Source organism: Lissotriton vulgaris, chromosome 1_1 (assembly GCF_964263255.1).
Source record: "Lissotriton vulgaris chromosome 1_1, aLisVul1.2, whole genome shotgun sequence".
Classification (NCBI taxonomy): Eukaryota; Metazoa; Chordata; class Amphibia; order Caudata; family Salamandridae; genus Lissotriton; species Lissotriton vulgaris.
In genome coordinates, this window is record NC_141685.1 from 1,123,901,372 (window position 1) to 1,123,920,308 (window position 18,937).

At 45.3% G+C, this 18,937-nt stretch overlaps 1 protein-coding gene across 2 annotated transcripts in view; it reads left to right on the forward strand.

Moving 5' to 3' along the window:
• DDX23 (DEAD-box helicase 23) overlaps positions 1 to 18,937 on the forward strand; it is a 232,579-nt gene that overhangs the window by 206,523 nt on the left and 7,119 nt on the right. For both annotated transcript variants that reach the window (XM_086963729.1, XM_086963732.1), the window contains exons 13-16: positions 1,430 to 1,672; positions 2,298 to 2,449; positions 2,863 to 2,971; positions 13,826 to 14,000. In XM_086963729.1, coding sequence (XP_086819855.1) covers positions 1,430 to 1,672; positions 2,298 to 2,449; positions 2,863 to 2,971; positions 13,826 to 14,000 — 679 coding nt within the window. The remainder of the gene's footprint in view (positions 1 to 1,429; positions 1,673 to 2,297; positions 2,450 to 2,862; positions 2,972 to 13,825; positions 14,001 to 18,937) is intronic.

An 18,937-nucleotide genomic window follows, 5' to 3' on the forward strand; every position in this document is an offset into this window, starting at 1 on the left:
TAGTTCACAAGTGATACCTTGTCTTTAATAAACAGGAGGGCACTCGTAAAGCTGAGCTTTAAATTACTGTGAACTCTAATCTAGTAGGCTGTGGTGAAAAGCTGCCAAGTTTTACACATTGAGCGATGTCTTGTAAAATTAAGTGAAACCAGTTCTACAATTTGCCAGTTTTGCTAAACAAGACCCTCAGACGATGAAGCAGGGTCTCATGATCCATAGGATTGAAGGCTGCCCATACGTTTAATAGACTCAAAACAGTTTAGTGACCCTAGTACCTAAGCACTAAAACACTGTCTAAAATGTCCATGGTGGGCTTTTCAATATCTCACAGGGTGCAGTAGCATGATTGAGGAGCGCCTCTAATGTACCCATCTCAATGTAGTTTTACAGTTGCTGAAAAGCGTCACCTTTTATCAGTCTGGCTATATATGGGTGCCTGGATATCGAACTTGAAATTTGGGGGTCTTGCCTATGTCTCTCGCTGTGTGTCTGTGTATGTTTTGTTTGGGTACAACATTAACCCCCTCAATGATTGTGTGTTTTGTTTCTGTATGTGATACCTGCATGTTAGCATAAACATGGCATGAAGCCCCTTCTTTTCTGTGTTTTGGCTGTGGCATATTGAGCTGCTACATGACTCTGTGGGGTCTTTAAGTATAATATTGCGGGCATTTATGACTGTATGTTTTGTTTATGATATTTAGGTTTTCTCCTTTTCTGTTTGTGTTATATAATGCAATTATTGCCTATATATTTTCTTCCTGTGCAACATGATATCTTGCAATGCTGTCAACATTTGAATGTATTTTAAAAAAAATTGGACCCTCCTTGATTGCATGTGCATTGCATATGTGCAATGTGGAGCCTCTCCATGCCTGTGTGGATGCTTATGTGAATGGAGTACCCAAGTCTGGTCTGTGTGATACTTAGCGTCTCAGGATTCTGTATGTTTTCTCTCTGTGCAGTATTGATCGTTGTGTGATTTTGTATCTTTGATATGCAGCCTGCCATGTTGGGTGTGTTGGAATTCTGTGGTAATCAAGCTGTTCCATGTTTGCGTGAAGGCAATATGAAATGCCACCATGCCTGTGTGTGTTGTGAAAGTTTTATATTGAGTCCTTGGATCCCTCTGTTTTGTTTGTGCAACATTGTTCCCTTCTTTGTTATTGTAATTTTTGTGTGTGCTGCATGAAGTTTCTCCATCACCGTTTTTTTGTTGTGGGTGTGATACAAAACCTCTTAATGTATTTTTTTGCTGTAGTCCTCCTTCTTAATTGGGTATATTTTGTGTAGGTGATGTGTCCAGGCCCTTTCGATATTGTTGAATTCTATATACATGTGACAGGGAGCAACCTTGTTCTTATAATATTGCTTGTGTGTTATTGAGCTGTTCATTCATTCATTCATGGCTCTTTATCCTGCCACCCAGATTGTCATTGCTACTCCTGGTCGTCTGATCGATGTGCTGGAAAACAGATACCTGGTGTTGAGCCGCTGCACCTACGTTGTACTGGATGAGGCTGATCGCATGATAGATATGGGCTTTGAGCCTGACGTCCAGAAGATCCTAGAGCATGTACCAGTGACTAATCAGAAGCCGGACACCGACGAAGCTGAAGATCCAGAGAAAATGATTGCTAACTTTGAGTCTGGAAAGCACAAGTACAGACAGGTATGTGACTTGAATGTGGAGTGTTCGATTGACCGTTTATTGCTTTGCCATTTTTTTCCATTCTGTCCCTTCATAACCTCTACTATTTCTTCGTTTTCAACCATGGTCCTGTTCTAATGGCTTTCTTTCATTTGACCCCTTGTCCTTTGTAAATATTATTCCTCACGTGAATCCTAGGTCCTCTCAGGATTGCTTCACTCTTGTTCTTTCTCTTTGCTTAGTATGTCTTCCTTCCTTGCTCTCTCATTCTCCTTTATCTTATCCTATGTCATTTACCCTCTCTAATTTCCTATCCTTAACCTTGTTCACCCTTTTTCCCTGTTGCACCCTCAAACTTTCTTTCCTCACCCTTTCTCTTCCCCTTACTTTCTCTATTTTACGCTCTGTCACTCTCTCCTCTTCTTTGTCAATGATTGACTGTGACCTTTAGTCCTTTCTCACTGTTACTCATTATTACCTCTTTTAGTATTTCGTTTTTTTTCTCCATCTTCTCTCGGTATTTCGTCACTAAGTTGTTACTTCGTTTTACTTAACTTTCGTCTTTTATCCATCTTCAGTATTTCATCTATCTTTCATACTTGAACTCCTCTTAGTATTTCTTTGTTCTGTTGACTTTCTTTCCTAGACTGTCATGTTCACAGCTACTATGCCACCATCTGTGGAGCGCCTCGCCAGGAGTTACTTGCGGCGTCCAGCCGTGGTGTACATTGGATCTGCCGGCAAACCTCATGAGAGAGTGGAACAGAAAGTCTTCCTCATGTCGGAAGGGGAGAAGAGGTATGCGCTGGTTTGTGTTACATTTTGAAAGAGAGAGTGGGGATTATGTACAGGCTAGGACAGGACAACAAGAAGAACGCTGTTTTGAGTGGCAGGAAGCATAATGCTTGTTGAAGCAGGATTTGAAGGCGTTCATGTGTTTGCTACAATTGGAAGTAGGAAAGTTTGAAATATGTTTGAGAAGAGTGCATGAGAGACAGAAACTGTGTTAGTTTTCTCTGGGTTGTACATGTGAATTATATTCCAGGTTCTGCAGTGTGGCAATCTTAGTGTGCATTCATATCTTTTATTTTTATTTTTTAGATGGATGTATGAGTTAGGGAATTTGGCCAAAGGTATGCAGTGGCATGTGCCCCACAGTGTGTAATTTGATCTGTAATACTTTAGCTAAGCATACCTTCCTCTCCCTTTAGGAAGAAGTTGCTCAACATCCTGGAACAAGGGTTCGACCCTCCAATCATCATCTTCGTCAACCAGAAGAAAGGCTGCGATGTGTTGGCTAAGTCTTTGGAGAAGATGGGTGTAAGTGTGGGCAAGGAGCTAAAAGGGCAGGCAGCAGTTCATGTTTACATCTCTTACACACTAACTGTGACTGAGCGCAGAAACCATTCACACAGTTCAAAATGTGGCGAGTCGCAACCCCTTAACGTGTGGCTGATTTAACCATTGACACAGTTGGCATTTGTCAAGGTGGTCCCTCTCCCCGATCGCATATTTATTCTTGCATTGGTTGAAGGATTTAAGATCCATCTTATGATGTCTTTTTTTTTATTTCAAAATAGTTTTATTGTTTTTACAACATATAACATATAGTAAACATCGCTCGTAGTTGCAGGGTGGCCTCCCAGTAAGGCTGTTTTGCCGGCAGAACAATGTCGCCATGTACGAGCTAGGCTGCCCCCCTATCCACTGTCTCCATAGGCGGAGAGGGGTGTGAAGAAAAATGGGAAAGAAAGGAAAGGAAAGGAGTTAGAGTGGAGAAGAGTAGAGTTAACATACAGAGGCTAGCTTCATTCTCGTTGTTGACTTGAAACTGGTGAGGGAGAGCCCGCGAGCCACGCACTTCTTTTTGCTTATTGTGTTCACGACGGCTCAAAAGGGTCTAGAAGTTAGTCAAGGGCCGTCCATAGGTCCCTATTAGGTTGTCTCCATGGTGAGTTATGCAGGGCGGTGTTGTCCGCGCCTCTGAGGTATGTCTTTTATAACTAGGCAGTCTGTCTAGCTCTGTTGCTGAAATAATTATCCTCCCATTGCCGGCAGGAAGTCCAAGTTCTCATTTATTGGCATTAGGGTGGAAGCAAAGATTCTCAGATCCAGCTTTGTCACCACTGCATCCCACTTCAACATCATAGTATTTGCAATAATACTGGCATAGATACTCTTAAGCCTAGATGTCTTAAGTAGCCGAGAGTACCCCATATATATACTACGTCCTGCCTCAGCCCTGTCCACATGTGTATCCATTTGTTATCGATTTCTGTCATTTATCAAGCATGTAACAGTTGTAGGTAGGCCATCTGGTAATAACAGCTGAGGTCCAGACTTTTCAGCCCTCCCTTAGACAAAAAAGTGTTCAATATTATTCTTTATTATTTTTCTATATACTATTGACCTTGTATCTCCCCAAATAAGTTCTTCTGGCCAAGTCTACAACTAACTTATTTCCTCCCTAGGTATCTAAGTTGATAGCGGCAGAAATAAATAGAGAATTCCGGGAAGGATATTCATTTTAATTATTGCTTGTCTCCTTATCCAAGACACACATAGGACCTCCATGTATTAAGATCCTTTCTGATGGTTATCAACAGTGGATTTCGATTGGCTTTCAGAGTGGAAGCTAATGAATTAGTCTGATTTAGCCCTAGATAGCTAACTGAACTTTTGGCCAAGGCAAATGGACAGGACTCCTGCATACGTTGATTTGTTATGTTATGTCTTTAAGTTAAGTACCTCAGAATACCTTCTATTGAAACTGGACACCCTCTGACACCAGTTCAGCCGCTCCACTAGTTTCCATAATGTAGTTTGTGGGTCCACTAGGGTCAAAAGAACGTCATCAGCGAAAACACATTCCACATCCAATCCAACCAGAATAACTGGGATCCCTGTCAGAGTAGTCTTTTCTATTAGGCGGGTAGCTCTCTGAATATTATGTTCGAGGCATGTGCGCTGCTGAATTCACATCTTGTGCATAGATCGCCGCCTAGTGTTGGGTCCGGATGATTGCACTTGTTGTCTTGGAAGAGTCTTCGAAGTATCACGCGATAGGTGACTCCTCCCCTGGACTACAGTGCGCATGGGCATCCTCTCCATCCTCAGATTGTTTTTTTCCGCCATTGGGTTCGGATGCAACTCCTATACTCCAACTTTGGAATAAAAAACAAGACTTTTCTAAAGGCCAAAAGGCCTTCGATTCGACGGTATTGTTCTCGCTCTATACCTCTCTACTCGATCCAGCCTTCCATCTCCAAGCGGTCGTCGACGCGGGCCATTGGGCCTTTTCGACGCCACGTGAGCCGACCGTCGATGGAAAGAAGCCCGTTTAAAAGGTGCCTACAATGCCACTCCAAGATCCCATATACTGATAAGCACTCAGTATGCAACAAGTGTTGACCATAAAGAGGAAAGCTGTCCAGCCTGTGCACAGTTTGGATCCAAAAAAACTACTCGGAACCGACGTGCCGCCAGGCAGGAAATGCAGCGACAGGCACCAGACCCAGACAACATTTTCGATGACGGCCAGGAGCTACAAGAATCGCCAGTCTCTGACCTAGAGATCGTCACCGTAGAGGACTACTCGGACTCCGATTACGAGATCCCACCGGGGCAAATCGGGAGTACCCCCTGCCCCCGACACCATCTACCCCGTTAACGGCTCCGGTCAAGGCATCGCCAAAAGGCTTTAGCCAAGATCATAAAGTTTCGCTTGCCCCGCCATCCGGCTCGGCTCCGAAACCGAAACCTTCAGAAACACCAGGGCCCAGTAACATTGTCCCAAAGAAGGTTCCAGAGCCAAAGAAGGTCATCGACCCGAAAACGGCCGCACAGCCAAAGAGTGTCGAGCCGAAAAAGACTGTCGACCCCAAGAAGGCCGTGCAGCCCAAACTTGTCGAGCCAAAAGCGGTTGTCGAACCGAACAAGGCCACGCAACCTAAGGGCGCCCAACCAAAGAAGGTCGCCGACCCAAACAAGCCTTCAGCACCAAAAAACGTCGACCCGGCAACAGGCACCGTACCTAAGCCCGCGTCGAAGCCAGAACGACTCATCGGCCTGAAGACACCGCTCCGAAGACACCAGTCGATCCAAAAAAGACAATCGACTCGGGAAAGGACACTCAGCCGAAAAGACAAAAGTCTCCAGTCGATCCGAACAGGAACATCGACTCGGAAGAAAACACTTCTCCGAAATAGCCTACAGAGCACAAAAAACGCGTCGACCCGAAAATAGGCCCGAGCCGAAAAAATCGGCTGCTAAACCAAAAGTCGTCGATAAACCAAAGTCAAACACCCAACCCAGGAACTCTTCCACCCAGATCCCTCTGACGACCAAGCAAAAATTTATATTAACCCAGAGACTGGTAAGGTTACCATCCTGCATAGGAAAAAGAGGCCTTTGGACTTTGAACCTCAGTCCCCTATTCCACTGAAGAAAAAGGACTTTGGGACTTCTCCTTCTAGACCCTTCATTCCTTTTCAACCTATCATGCCTACTACTCCTTTTAATCCATACATTCCTTATTCTCCCTCTCATCACGGGGACGACGAAGGTAACACAGGGGATGAGCCACAGCCTCAATATGACTTCTCGCAGGACCCTGAACCACAGGAACCATGGGAACCATGGGAAGAGCCAACTGACCCTTACAACACCCATCCCATCCCTGATATGTCCTCTTATCCTACTAAGCCGTCACCTACTGATGACACCGTAGTTTTTAATCAGCTCATAGACAGGGCTGCACAGTTCCACAACGTGGATATGCATAACGACCCTGTTGAGGAAGACTTCTTGTTTGACACCTTCCGTACATCAGAAAAAAGTGTCAAAACACTTCCCATGTTAAAGGGAGTTCTGAAACATGCACCTGACATATTTAAGGATACAGCCAGGGCACGGGTAATCAACCCCATAATAGAAAAAAGTTTAGGGCAGCCCCTACAGACCCTACTTACATCAAAGGGCAGTTACCACTTGATTCACTGGTAGTGGCCAACGCACATAAAAGAGCCAACTCCCAAACCACCGGGGAGGCACCTCCCCCAGACAAAGAGTCAAAAATACTAGAGGCATCAGGGAAAAGAGTGGCAGCACAAGCCTCCAACTCGTGGAGGATAGCTAATACACAAGCCCTACTGACTCGTTACGACAGGGCGCATTACGACCAGCTAGAGACCCTAATGCAACACCTACCTGAGCCTTTCAAAGCACAAGCCCAAGATCTCATACAGGAGGGAAAATTCATAACAAACGCCTCCATCAAATGCGCGCTTGACGCAGCAGACACTGCAGCTAGGTCAATCAACATTAGCGTCCTACTCCGCAGACATTCATGGCTGCGTATTTCTGGTTTTAAAAATTAGGTACAGTCCATTATCCTTAACCAGCCTGTTAATCAGGACTTTCTGTTTGGCCCTGCTGTTGACACCATTTTGGATAAAATGAAAAAGGACACAGAGACAGCAAAATCAATGGGGACATTGCAATTTCATCAACAAAGGGGCTCCTTTCGTCGCTCCTCATACAGGGCAAATACACGAGGACATACCTCACAAACAACGGCCTCATATAAAGGTAACACACAAAGTTCCTTTACCAAAAACACAACCAGAGGAAGCTACAGAGGTAACAATACCAAGGGAAGAGGACGTGGAGGCAATAACACCAGAGCCTCCACTTCCTCAAAACAGTGACTCTCTTACACTACCTCCAGACCAGGTGGGTGAGAGAAATTATCCTGTCTGGCTACTGCCTAGAACTGACTTCTACACCACCAAACATACCACTCAGACATCGTCCAATGTCCAGAGAACACATCACCCTGTTACAACAAGAGGTGAACTGCATGCTAGAAAAGAGGGCTATAGAGCAAGTCCCTTTCCAACAGCAAGGGACAGGAGTATACTCCCTATATTTCCTTATTCCCAAGAAGGACGGCTCTCTCAGACCTATATTGGACCTCAGACCCCTAAAACAATACATACCGTCAGAGCACTTTCATATGATAACATTACAACAAGTGCTCCCGTTGCTACAGCAAGGGGATTTCCTAGCAACACTTGACCTCAAAGATGCGTATTTCCACATACCCATCCATCCAGCCCACAGAAAATACCTCAGGTTCACAATAGAAGGTCAACACTACCAATTCAAGGTTTTGCCCTTCGGGGTTACCACGGCTCCAAGAGTGTTTACAAAATGCTTAGCGACAGTGGCAGCACATCTAAGGAGGCAGCACGTCCATGTGTACCCTTACCTGGACGATTGGCTAATACAAGCAAAATCGTACCAACAATGTGCAGCACACACGTCTCAGACAATCCAGCTGCTACACAGCTTAGGATTCTCACTCAACTACACAAAATCACATCTGCAACCGTCCCACATACAGCAGTACCTGGGAGCCACCATAAACACCTCAGTGGCAAAGGCATATCCAAACTCAGCATGGATAGCCAGTATGCAGACACTCATTCGCAAATTCCTGCCAAAACACTCTTTGCCAGCTCAAGTCTTCATGCAACTCATAGGCATGATGGCCTCCTGCATATTCATTGTCCCCCATGCCAGACTTCAGATGCGTCCATTGCAGGAATGCCTAGGACGGCAATGGAACCAGGCTCAAGGACAACTAAAAGACCTAGTGTTGGTAGACAGTCGCGCTCACAACTCTCTGCAGTGGTGGAACCCACAAAACCTTTCCAAGGGGCCACTGTTCCAAGAGCCGGTTCCACAACTAGTACTAACAGCGGACATATCACTGACAGGCTGGGGAGCCCATCTCCTTCAATACACAGTACAGGGGCTCTGGACCAACAAACAGAATAGGCTGCATATCAACCAACTAGAGTTGCTAGCGACATTCCTAGCCCTGAAAGCATTTCAGAAATACTTGTACAGCAAGACGGTGTTGATCCGGACGGACAACATGACCGCGATGTACTATAGCCAGAAACATGGAGGAACGCACTCTCCACAGCTGTCCCATCTGGCACAAAGCATCTGGAAGTGGGCGATTCCCAAAAACATTTTTCTCCTAGCAGAACACCTTCCAGGGAAGGACAATCAAGTTGCCGACCTGCTTAGCAGGCACAGCCAGCAATTACACGAATGGGAGATTCACCCCCAGGTCCTTCAGCCATTCTTCGAGGAGTGGGGTCACCCAGAAATAGACCTGTTCGCCACAAAAGAAAACTCGAAATGCCAATACTTTGCCGCCAGGTTCCCACATACAATGTCACAGGGCAATGCCATATGGATGAACTGGTCAGGCAGATTTGCGTACGCTTTTCGCCCAGCACCACTGATCCCGCTGGTGGCACGCAAACTGCGGCAACACTCCCTCACTCTAATCCTAGTTGCTCCCACATGGGCGAGACAACCATGGTACACAACAATCCTGGAATTCTCAGTAGTTCCCCATCAAAGGCTGCGCCTTGCACCTCATCTTCTAACTCAGAACCATGGAGAAATCAGACACCCAGATCCCAATCAAATGAACCTAGCGATCTGGCTCCTGAGGTCTTAGAGTTTGGATACCTTAACTTGCCCCCAGATTGCATGAATATCATTAGGGAGGCAAGAAGACCAACCACACGAGCGTGCCATGCAGCTAAATGGAAAAGATTTGTTATTTACTGCACCAATAACCAAATCAACCCCTTAGATGCTTCAATACAAAACATAATATGTTACCTGCTGTACCTACAAAGATGTAACTTAGCATACTCTTAAAAAACGGCTACACCTCGCTGCCATAGCAGCATACCCTCAAAACAGGCAACACCTATCACTGTTTAGAATATCAGCAATCAAAGCCTTCATGGAGGGTTTAAAAAGGTTGATTCCTCCTGGGCACCCCCCTTCCCCAGTCTGGAATCTCAATATAGTGCTTACCAGACTCATGGGCCCTCCTTTTGAACCTTTACATTCATGCGAACTACAATTCCTAACGTGGAAAGTTGCATTCTTGGTAGCCATCACCTCACTCAGAAGAGTGAGTGAATTACAAGCGCTCACAATTCCAGAACCTTTCATGCAGGTACATGCCAACAGGGTGGTTCTTAGAACAAATCCTAAATTCATGCCTAATGTTGTATCCAATTTCCATATCAACCAATCAATAGAACTGCCAGTGTTCTTTCAAAATCCACATTCAGTAGAGGAGAGAGCCCTGCACACACTAGACGTAATGAGAGCTCTACTTTACTATGTGGACAGAACTAAATCCTTTAGGAAAACAAAGCAACTGTTTGTTGCCTTTACACCACAACACAAAGGGAATCCAATTTCAAAATCAGGAATAGCCAGATGGATAGCTAAATGCATTCAGATATGCTATCAAAAGGCAAAACGCACTTTAACCGTCCCCCCAAGAGCACACTCCACTAGGAAAATGGGGGCATCCATGGCTTTCCTAGGAAATATTCCTCTTGAAGATATCTGTAAGGCAGCCACATGGACCACCATACACACTTTCACAAAACACTACTGTGTAGATGTGCAAAGAAAACAGCAAGCTGCTGTAGGCCAGGCTGTCCTCAAAACTCTTTTTCAAACTGCTGGAGCTGGCACAGGTAGCCACTGCTAGAGGAGATACTTCTATCCAGTCTATGCACAAGATATGAATTCAGCAGCCCACATGCCTCGAACGGAATATGCTACTTACCAGTATGCATCTGTTCCTGGCATATAGGGCTGCTGACATTCATATCGCCCGCCCTCCTCCCCGGTGCCTGTAGCAGCTGCAGCATTCTCTCTGGCATGGCCATCTCTTACTTTACTATCTCCATCTCTGCCACAATGGCGAAAAACAATCTGAGGATGGAGAGAATGCCCATGCGCGCTGTAGTCCAAGGGAGGAGTCACCTATCTCGTGATACTTCGAAGACTCTTCCAAGACAACAATTGCAATCATCCGGACCCAACACTAGGCGGCGATCTATGCAAAGATATGAATGTCAGCAGCCCTACATGCCAAGAACAGATGCATACTGGTAAGTAGCATATTCCTTTGCGTCTGGCACTCTTGAATAAATCCTGTCTGGGTCTTATCGATCCAGTCCTATATCTGTCTTGCCACATGGGTAGGACGTTAAAGATTTTTGCTTTCACAGAGTGATTATCCTGTATTATACACAGTTTCCAGGACCTGCTTTGGGAATCAGAATTATATCTGCTTCTGCCATAGTTACCCCTCATGTTTTGGTGAAGATATTGAACTGCGCGGTCAGAGGATCCACCAGGTACTCCCTGAAAATGTTGTAAAAGTCCATGGAGAGCCCATCTGGACCCCCTGATTTCCCTGAGCTAGCTAAGAAACGTTATTGCCCCTCTAAATTCACCCCTTTCTTTGAGCCTACCCAAATGGTCCCGCTTTGTTGGTATCGGACTCTCCAGCTAACAAGTCTCCTACGTTTTGAAGCCCATCATCCCCCTACCCCCTTTCCCTTTGCTGTAGAAGCACCGGAAGAACTTCTTAAATATCTCTGCCCTCTTCCCCCCCCCCCCCCCAATCCTCACCCCCACCCGTCCACTTTCTCATCATGCAAGTGTCTGATATGTGGGCTTTATTCTGGTGCATTTTTCAGCCTCCTTGCCGGTATCTGATCTGGTTTGTTCTCTTAATTGAAGCAGAGTTCTTTCCACCCTATTAGTCTCAAATAAGATTAACTGTCTTTCAATCTGTTTATTCACCGCATCCTTTTTAGCTGTTGTGCTTTGCTTATGACTTTCTCCTGTCCTCGATTTTTGGCCAGCATCTTACCTGATGTGTGCTTTGTTCCCAATTGTACATTTTTCATATGATACTAAGGTACTCCTAATGCTTGATTTTAATGTATTCCAGTTGATAGGAGTAGAGGTTCCTTTACATATTTCCAAAAAGTCGCTAATCTAGATCTCCTTCAGTGAAGTGGTTTGTGAAGTAGGTAGTCTTTGTCTCCACCTGTGCCCCTTTGTCCGGCGACTTGAGACCCTCCATTCTAATTTCAAATGTGCATGGTCTGAATATGAGAGAGTGCCTATCTCAGTGCTCCTAACGCATCCCAGCAAGTTCTTACTAAAAGATAGTCAGTCCTCGTGTATGCTCTATGAACTGATGAGAAATAGGAGAAATCCTTGATCGTGGAGTGTAGATATTCTAGAAACCAAGATCTGACATCAGTGTATATATTAATTAGCTCATCATCTTGACGCTCTGCCCCTGGGGACTGTATCTCTCTATCATTAAATCCCATATCATGTTTCAGTCACTCCAGTACTATGAAACCCTACGTAAGATGATACAAGGAGTTTAAAGTGTCCCACACGTACTTGTCTTGACATACATTAGGGGCTTATAGATTTTACAAAGGTTCAAAACTGTGAGTGTGTTGGAGTGCAACCAAAACCTACACCTCTTGTCTGCTCTAGTTGTAGTATATTGTAGATGGATCCCCCTCTTGACCAGTATATCTGCGCCTGATGTCTTTGTTTAGTTGCGATGCATGAAATTAGATTGGGTAATCCCAGTTTTGAAATCCAAACTGGCTTTGCTTCTTAATTTATGCATCTTTTAGAACAACTACGTCCGTCTCTTGCAGGCGTACATACTGACATACTGACATAGCTTCTGGTACTTATTTATAGAGCTGAGTCCTCCCTCCTTTATTGAAATTAACCTGAATGTAACACTTGATGCATTTCCCTTTGTCAAGTGGATTCTTTTTGGCGTGTCTGCTCAAGCGAAAAAAACTCCCCATCACTTCTCACCCTTCTTATCAACAAGAACTCTTAACATTAATATCAATAGTTCTACTCGCCATTGTGGTATCCATTTCTAGACTTCAACTTTGCTTCCCTTGACAACTTGAAATCTGCGCCTCCACTTCAGCTGTAAGTGAATGAATGCGATCTGCTGCATTCCTGGCACCCAGTGCAGCCACAGTGTTTGTAAAGTCAATCTGGAGCCCTCACCCTTGACAGCAGGTAATTCTTGGACAACCTAACCACGATGGCCACACTTAGCCAGACAACTGGAGTCTTCCTATCCTCTAAATGTGAGACCAATCTTAATCACCTGAGGGACCCCACCCGATCCCCAAAATCCCTTTTGATTTTGTACAAGGCAACACTGCCATCCAAGACTGAGGCTTAATTTGCCCACACCTCTCCTCTCTGATGTGTAAAGAAGCTTTCCGGTACTCTGGTATAAAGTAGAATAGTGGTGTGGGCGAATTTTTCTTGCAGCCCCTTTCAAAACGGTCTTGCTGCATTTGTGAAGAGTGAGGTTTAATCATCCCTTTATAGTTATGCTCTCCAGTGAGTGCCTTTAGGGAGAGCACAGATAACCAGCTTGCTCCTGATGGTCGTCTGTGTTGGGGCACTTGGAGTTCCCAGTCCGAATGAAGGGTTTATTAATGAATAGGATGTGAAGGCAAGACGCCCTCCTACAGCACTGCTGTTAGCCACCAAGCTGCAGCTGTGCTACATCAAGTCAGAGGCACCTTTCACCTTAACTCGCAGCAACGGATGCTGTTTGCTCTCTGCCCAAACTAAGCCCTCTCGCCTTCACCATGCGCTCACCACACTCCCTTTTGCATTTAGAGGCTCAAATGAAGCCAAAGCCACTGTAGCCCCAGTGCAGAATTAAACACAGAGTGCTTGTTATGTCTTGCCTCATTTGGGCCACTGAGGTGGTGATGATAGGTTTCGAGGCGCACATTCTTGTGAGTCCTGATCCTATATCTGTAGCAGCTCTCTGCACTCCCTTTTGGTAGTATTGCTTGTGTTCTGTGTCGTACATGCGGACTGCATTCTTCCAATGACCGTGAAAGCTGCTCTTCATGCAAATAGCACATTGGAGCTGATTGCGCCAAAAGCTTCATTGATAGTTTTGTGTTTCTAGTGGCTTGTTGCGATGTTTGTGGGGACTGTGGGGCATGTAACCTATCCCCCAACTGGGTACTTGATACCAGGTTGCCATTGTTTGTCACAGAAATTATTACTGATTTCTCAATGATGTTATTAGCTTAAAACATCTCACACATTAACTCCTATCTCTTTCTCTCGCTTACTCCGTCACACTCACTTTGTTATTGCGTAGGCTTAGCACTGCCACTGATAATATTGTGATAAACTCTCATGCTTGTTATTTCTCTCCTTCACTTTCCCATGCAGTACAATGCTTGTACCCTTCATGGTGGCAAAGGACAGGAACAACGAGAGTTTGCATTGTCGAACCTTAAAGCTGGAGCTAAGGATATTCTGGTAGCCACGGATGTTGCTGGCCGTGGTATCGACATCCATGATGTATCCATGGTTCTGAACTACGATATGGCCAAGAACATTGAAGGTGAGTGCTTGGTACTGCAGCAGCATTTCAGGATGGTTCATTGGGCTTCCACTGGTGATCATTCTGTAGGAAGGGAGCCTTGGAGGTTTGAGAGAGGATTGGAAGGGAAGTCTGGGGCCTGAGGGAAGACTGTAAGAAGAGTTTGGGGGAACAAGGGAATATTGGAAAGGGTGTGTCAGGGGCTGCATGAGGAATTCTAGGTGGTGAAGGGCTGAAAGAAGTTTAGAATAGGAATTATGTGGGCTGAGGGATGATTGTAAGGAAAGTTTGGGGCATGAGAGAAACAGAAAGAGAGGTTATGTCCTGGGAAACGAAAGCTGAAGAGAAAATGAGCCCCTGGAGCTGTGGCTAAAGGAAGGGGAATCTTCAAAGTTGACTGGAACAGAAACGAGAGGAATATGGGTAACTACCAGTAGAAGATAGGAAGAGTCACTGGGGCTAAGGCCGAGGAATGGATCTCCTGAGATTCAGGGGATGAGAAATGGGTATGGAGAGGCGCAGGATTCCTGCAAGCTTGTGTGGCAGGCGAAGTGGTGGGGACATTTTGGTTACTGGAGTATCCATGTCCATGGATCTGAGGTCAGTGGTTTATGGGACCTGTAGCTGGGCATGAGGCTTGAATTCAGTCCTCAGTGAGGGCGAAAGGTAATGTGGGTGTAGCAAGTTCAATCAGATTTCCACCACATTTGGCAAACATTGAAAATGAAGTTCCACAAGGAATATCTGCTCTTCTTTAGATTGCATCTGGAGGCATGACAGCTCTTCGTTGGAGATGTAGGTGGCACAATTAAATTAATACCCTTATAAACAGCGAAGACACAACGATTGCCAGACTTTCCAATTAAGTCTAAAAGATTATCGTATGGCACACTTTAATAACCGGTTATTAATTGCAATCCCTTACAGTACTTTGGATAATCTAGAAAGCTGGTAGGGCAAGCAGGGCAGATGTAGTCAGTGGGAGGTGCACAGCTGGTTGTCTGACAAAAAGTCTGAGAACGCAAGACACCATCAGGTCTGGCCTGTTGGATTCCACGTGGCTGGCAGCTGATGCCAGGTGTTTCCTGGGTAAAGGCAGTCTTCTTTACTCACAAAATAGCCTGGTTTTCCAGTCTTTTTTTCTTGGTTGGAAAGTTATCTACTGAAAGGCAAAGGTCTGTGCTGTGCTGTTCTTTGCACATTTTCCTCACCATTCATTTGCCAAGTTCAGACTTTTGCTTTACATTGTTTCTCTTCAGTGTTTTTGACTCTGAAGACATGTAAGCAAATAAAGAGACTATTTTCTTAAATGAAGCTTCGCCAGTGTATCTCCACAAGGTTCATGGTAGCGCAACACCACCAAGACTATGGTGAGCAGGCGCTAGCCCTAGTAACAAGAAGCACCTGTGATGCAATCTGTACTAGTGATCAGGTAAGGTATCTATTCCCAGGAACACCTCTCTTGGCACACTGTCAATGCTAGGCTAAACCTCCTGCTCACAAGTGTTCAGCTCCTCGTGAAGGAACTGACTGACTAGCTGACTGAAGGCAGAAAGGTAGTCTATTGGTGTCAAGTACTCATTTTAGTGGCTATTGCCTCCTGTATTCCATGAAGGCCCACACTATAGTGCTGGCAGCACATTTTACACACACCTTAAATTGATGTTGCTGGACAAATTTGGAAGGAATCGCCCAATAAAAGATTAGCATTTGTGGAGAAGATGAAGTCTCAAACACTTTCTCCAGGGCACTAACATTATCAAGGGGTCCAAACCCAAAGTCTGTCCATCTTAAATACTTCAACTGGGAGTTCACTGTAGGTCATCTTCAGAGTATATGGTTTATCGTGAAGCACTCACCCTTAGGACAGCTCAAGCTTGTACTTATCTTGTAGGTCTGTTCCTTGAGTCCTTATCCCACCTTTCCTTAATGCCTTCCTCTCGAAATAGACTTCAGTGTAATTTTTTCTCCCCATACTGTTTCCACTAGAGGCAATTTCTTTCACAAAGGGAAGCTATGGCGAGCAGTGGGAGTTCGTGCCTCTTGAGGTCCTGATCCCGGTCTAGTGCAGAGGGCGTCTTTGTTCCTGAGGAAGTCTTCACACTACACGTTTGACATAGTTGATGTATAGAATGAAGGGTTCTTCTTCCTCTATATGTTACTCCAATTCGCAGTACTGGTCTTTCGGTTGATGGCCTTTACCCAGACTGTGACCTAAACATTGGCTTCAGAACTGTGTTCTGCTTTGGTGGACCTGAGCCCGATACTAGTGCCTGACTCATGGTCAGCTCTGTATCCACACTGCTGGCTTTGCACTTGGCTTTTCTGGTTATTACTGGCGCTGAGCCCATCCAGTAGCAGCTGTCCTGGCTGTGTTCTGTCCTCCTCTGACTCCTTCGGCTGTGCATTTGCACCTCAAGGCACCTGTGGGAACTTCGCCCATTACTTCCACAAGCAATCTCTACCCTGGTGCCAGGTGACTCCGCTAGTACCACAGTCTTTCAACTTCACAGCTTCTTTTGCTGCGGAAGACTTTGGCCTTTGTTTCGGCACCAATACCGCTGTTGTCTTCAACGCTCGTTCCGGCTCTATGTGCACAGTTGTCTGTAGAGAAGACATTTGGAACTCACAGCAAGGTCAGCATTTGGACTCTGACAATATTCCCTTTTTGGGTCTCCAGAAAACCTAGTGACTTCCATTCTTTGTATGAGATTAGTCCCATTTGTCCCATAGCCATTCTTTGGGAACACTTTCTTTAATTTAAAGCTGTCTTGTGCAAAAAGCAAGCCTTTTGTCAGAATACCTACAGTCTGGTTCCTCTATATCAGAACCTGTGTGTTCCTCCTGTACCGGGTGTCCATTGGCAAGCTGCTTCCTGTTATCGCCCAGCCCCAAATGACCTGGAATTTCTATCCTATCATCCATCACCTAAGTGACTGTGGCTACGTGCTCCCATTTGCTCCCATTTTGAAGTCAGGCAATTTTCATCCCTTCCCATCTTACAGAGTTTCAGTGGCTAGAGAAGGTAGGGGAAAAAGTTGCTTTCTTCAGGGTAGCTTCTCTCTCCTCTTCCTGGTAAAATTTCACATGAGTGTTGGTAAGCTGTTGCCATGCTCTATGGGAAATGCCATAGTTTGTGGTTTGCATTTCGACCACTGATGCCTAGAGATTCTGCTAGCCCAGGCTCTGAACCTCGAGACTGAGAGTCCCAAGCCAAGGTGTGTGCCAAAACCACGCAGTACCTTAACTATGAACACCCAAGAAAAGGGAAAACAGCTTGATACAAGCAGACGACCATTTATGTAGACCCTACCACGGGGTATATTATTTCTTGACACCCAATAAACACACAGGCACTTCCTAAAAGAAAGCTCATGTGTGAGGAGGCTGTTTCAAAGGAAATAAGATCTTGTTCCATTCCCAAGAAGAGGTCAGACAACATGTTGCTACCACCACCACCACCACTATTACCACAACAGTTAATGTCCACACTCTGTATATGCAGGTTCAGAACAAGACCTCTTTGCAAATCTCTTGCATGTAGACCTGGACCCAGCTCAAGTAGAACAAGATCACAAAGTTTAGCATGACTGCTTGGCAGGCCCACTAGATGATTCTTCATTAGCACCATCCCAAGTTAAAGTACCCCACCGGATGACACCTACGCTACCTGTGCTGTAATAGAGCAGCTGCACATCATTTATTTATTTATTTATTTATTTAAAGTTTTATATAGCGCGAACAAGATCTTTGCAGATATCAGAGCGCTTTACAGAAACAGTAGGTAGGATAAACAAGACTCTTAAAATCAATATGAGATTCCGTAGACAGTGAGCTGCAAAAATAGGGTATCAATCATACAAGAGTATACAGAGTAATAACAATCAAGAAACAATAATATGGAAACAGTACAATGTCTAAACGGATAAGATTATAGCACCCCAGAGGGTGAATAAACACAATGTTGAAGGCAGAGCAGTAGTGGGTGCATTGCAGGTTATTGAGGCACTCAAGTCCTAGTGTACAAAGGTAAGTATTCAGACAGCCGATAATGAGGGAGCCAAATTCTGTCATTGTTCCAGTATCAATAGTGTTCAGGTGTATTTAGCCATAAGGATGGCCTTCACCTCTTTCTTGAAGAGTATAGTGGACGGGATAAGCCTGGTTTCTGGCGGGAGTGCATTCCAGATCCTAGGTGCCATTCCAGAGAAGGAGCGTTTGTATGTTTTTTCCTTCCGGAATCTCCGTGGTTTCAGGAGGAGAGTGTTTGTGCTTCTGTTGGATCTTGAGCCTCCTGATATGGTCAGCTTATGAGAGAGGTAGTTGGGTGCCTTGTGGTGTACGGCCGAGTGTGTCATACAGGCAATTTTCAACTGAATTCTGGCTTCAATAGGCAGCCAGTTCAGGGCTTTTAAGTCAGGGGATATATGCGAGTGTTTTCTTGAGCCGGTGATGAGTCTCGCGGCCGCGTTCAGGGAGGCTCTTAGGGGAGCCGTTGTTGTCAGGGGGAGCCCGCTGAGAGCCACAATTCCGTAATCTATGCGAGGAATGACTAAGGCTTGTACCACAGTTTGGAAGTCCTTGGGTGGTAGGAAGGGTTTGAGTTTTCTCAGCGTGTTGATTTGGAAGTTGGCTCCTTTAGTTGCTATGCTAATATGCTGCTGCATGTCGAGATTGCAGTCCAGTGTGATGCCAAGGGATTTCGCTGAGTCCACGATGGTGGGTTGGACATTGAGTGCGGTTAGATGATTGAGCCAGGTTTGGGTGATGGCCTTTTTCGCAGGAGGAGAGATCAGAAGGAACTCAGTTTTCAGAGCATTTAGTTTGAGGTGATTGTCGGCCAGCCAAGCTTGGGTGTTTCTTAGTGTGGCATTCAACAGTTTGATGTCTTCAGGGGATTGAAGCTTGAGGTAGAGCTGAGTGTCATCGGCGTACATATGGAAATGTACCTTAGAGGA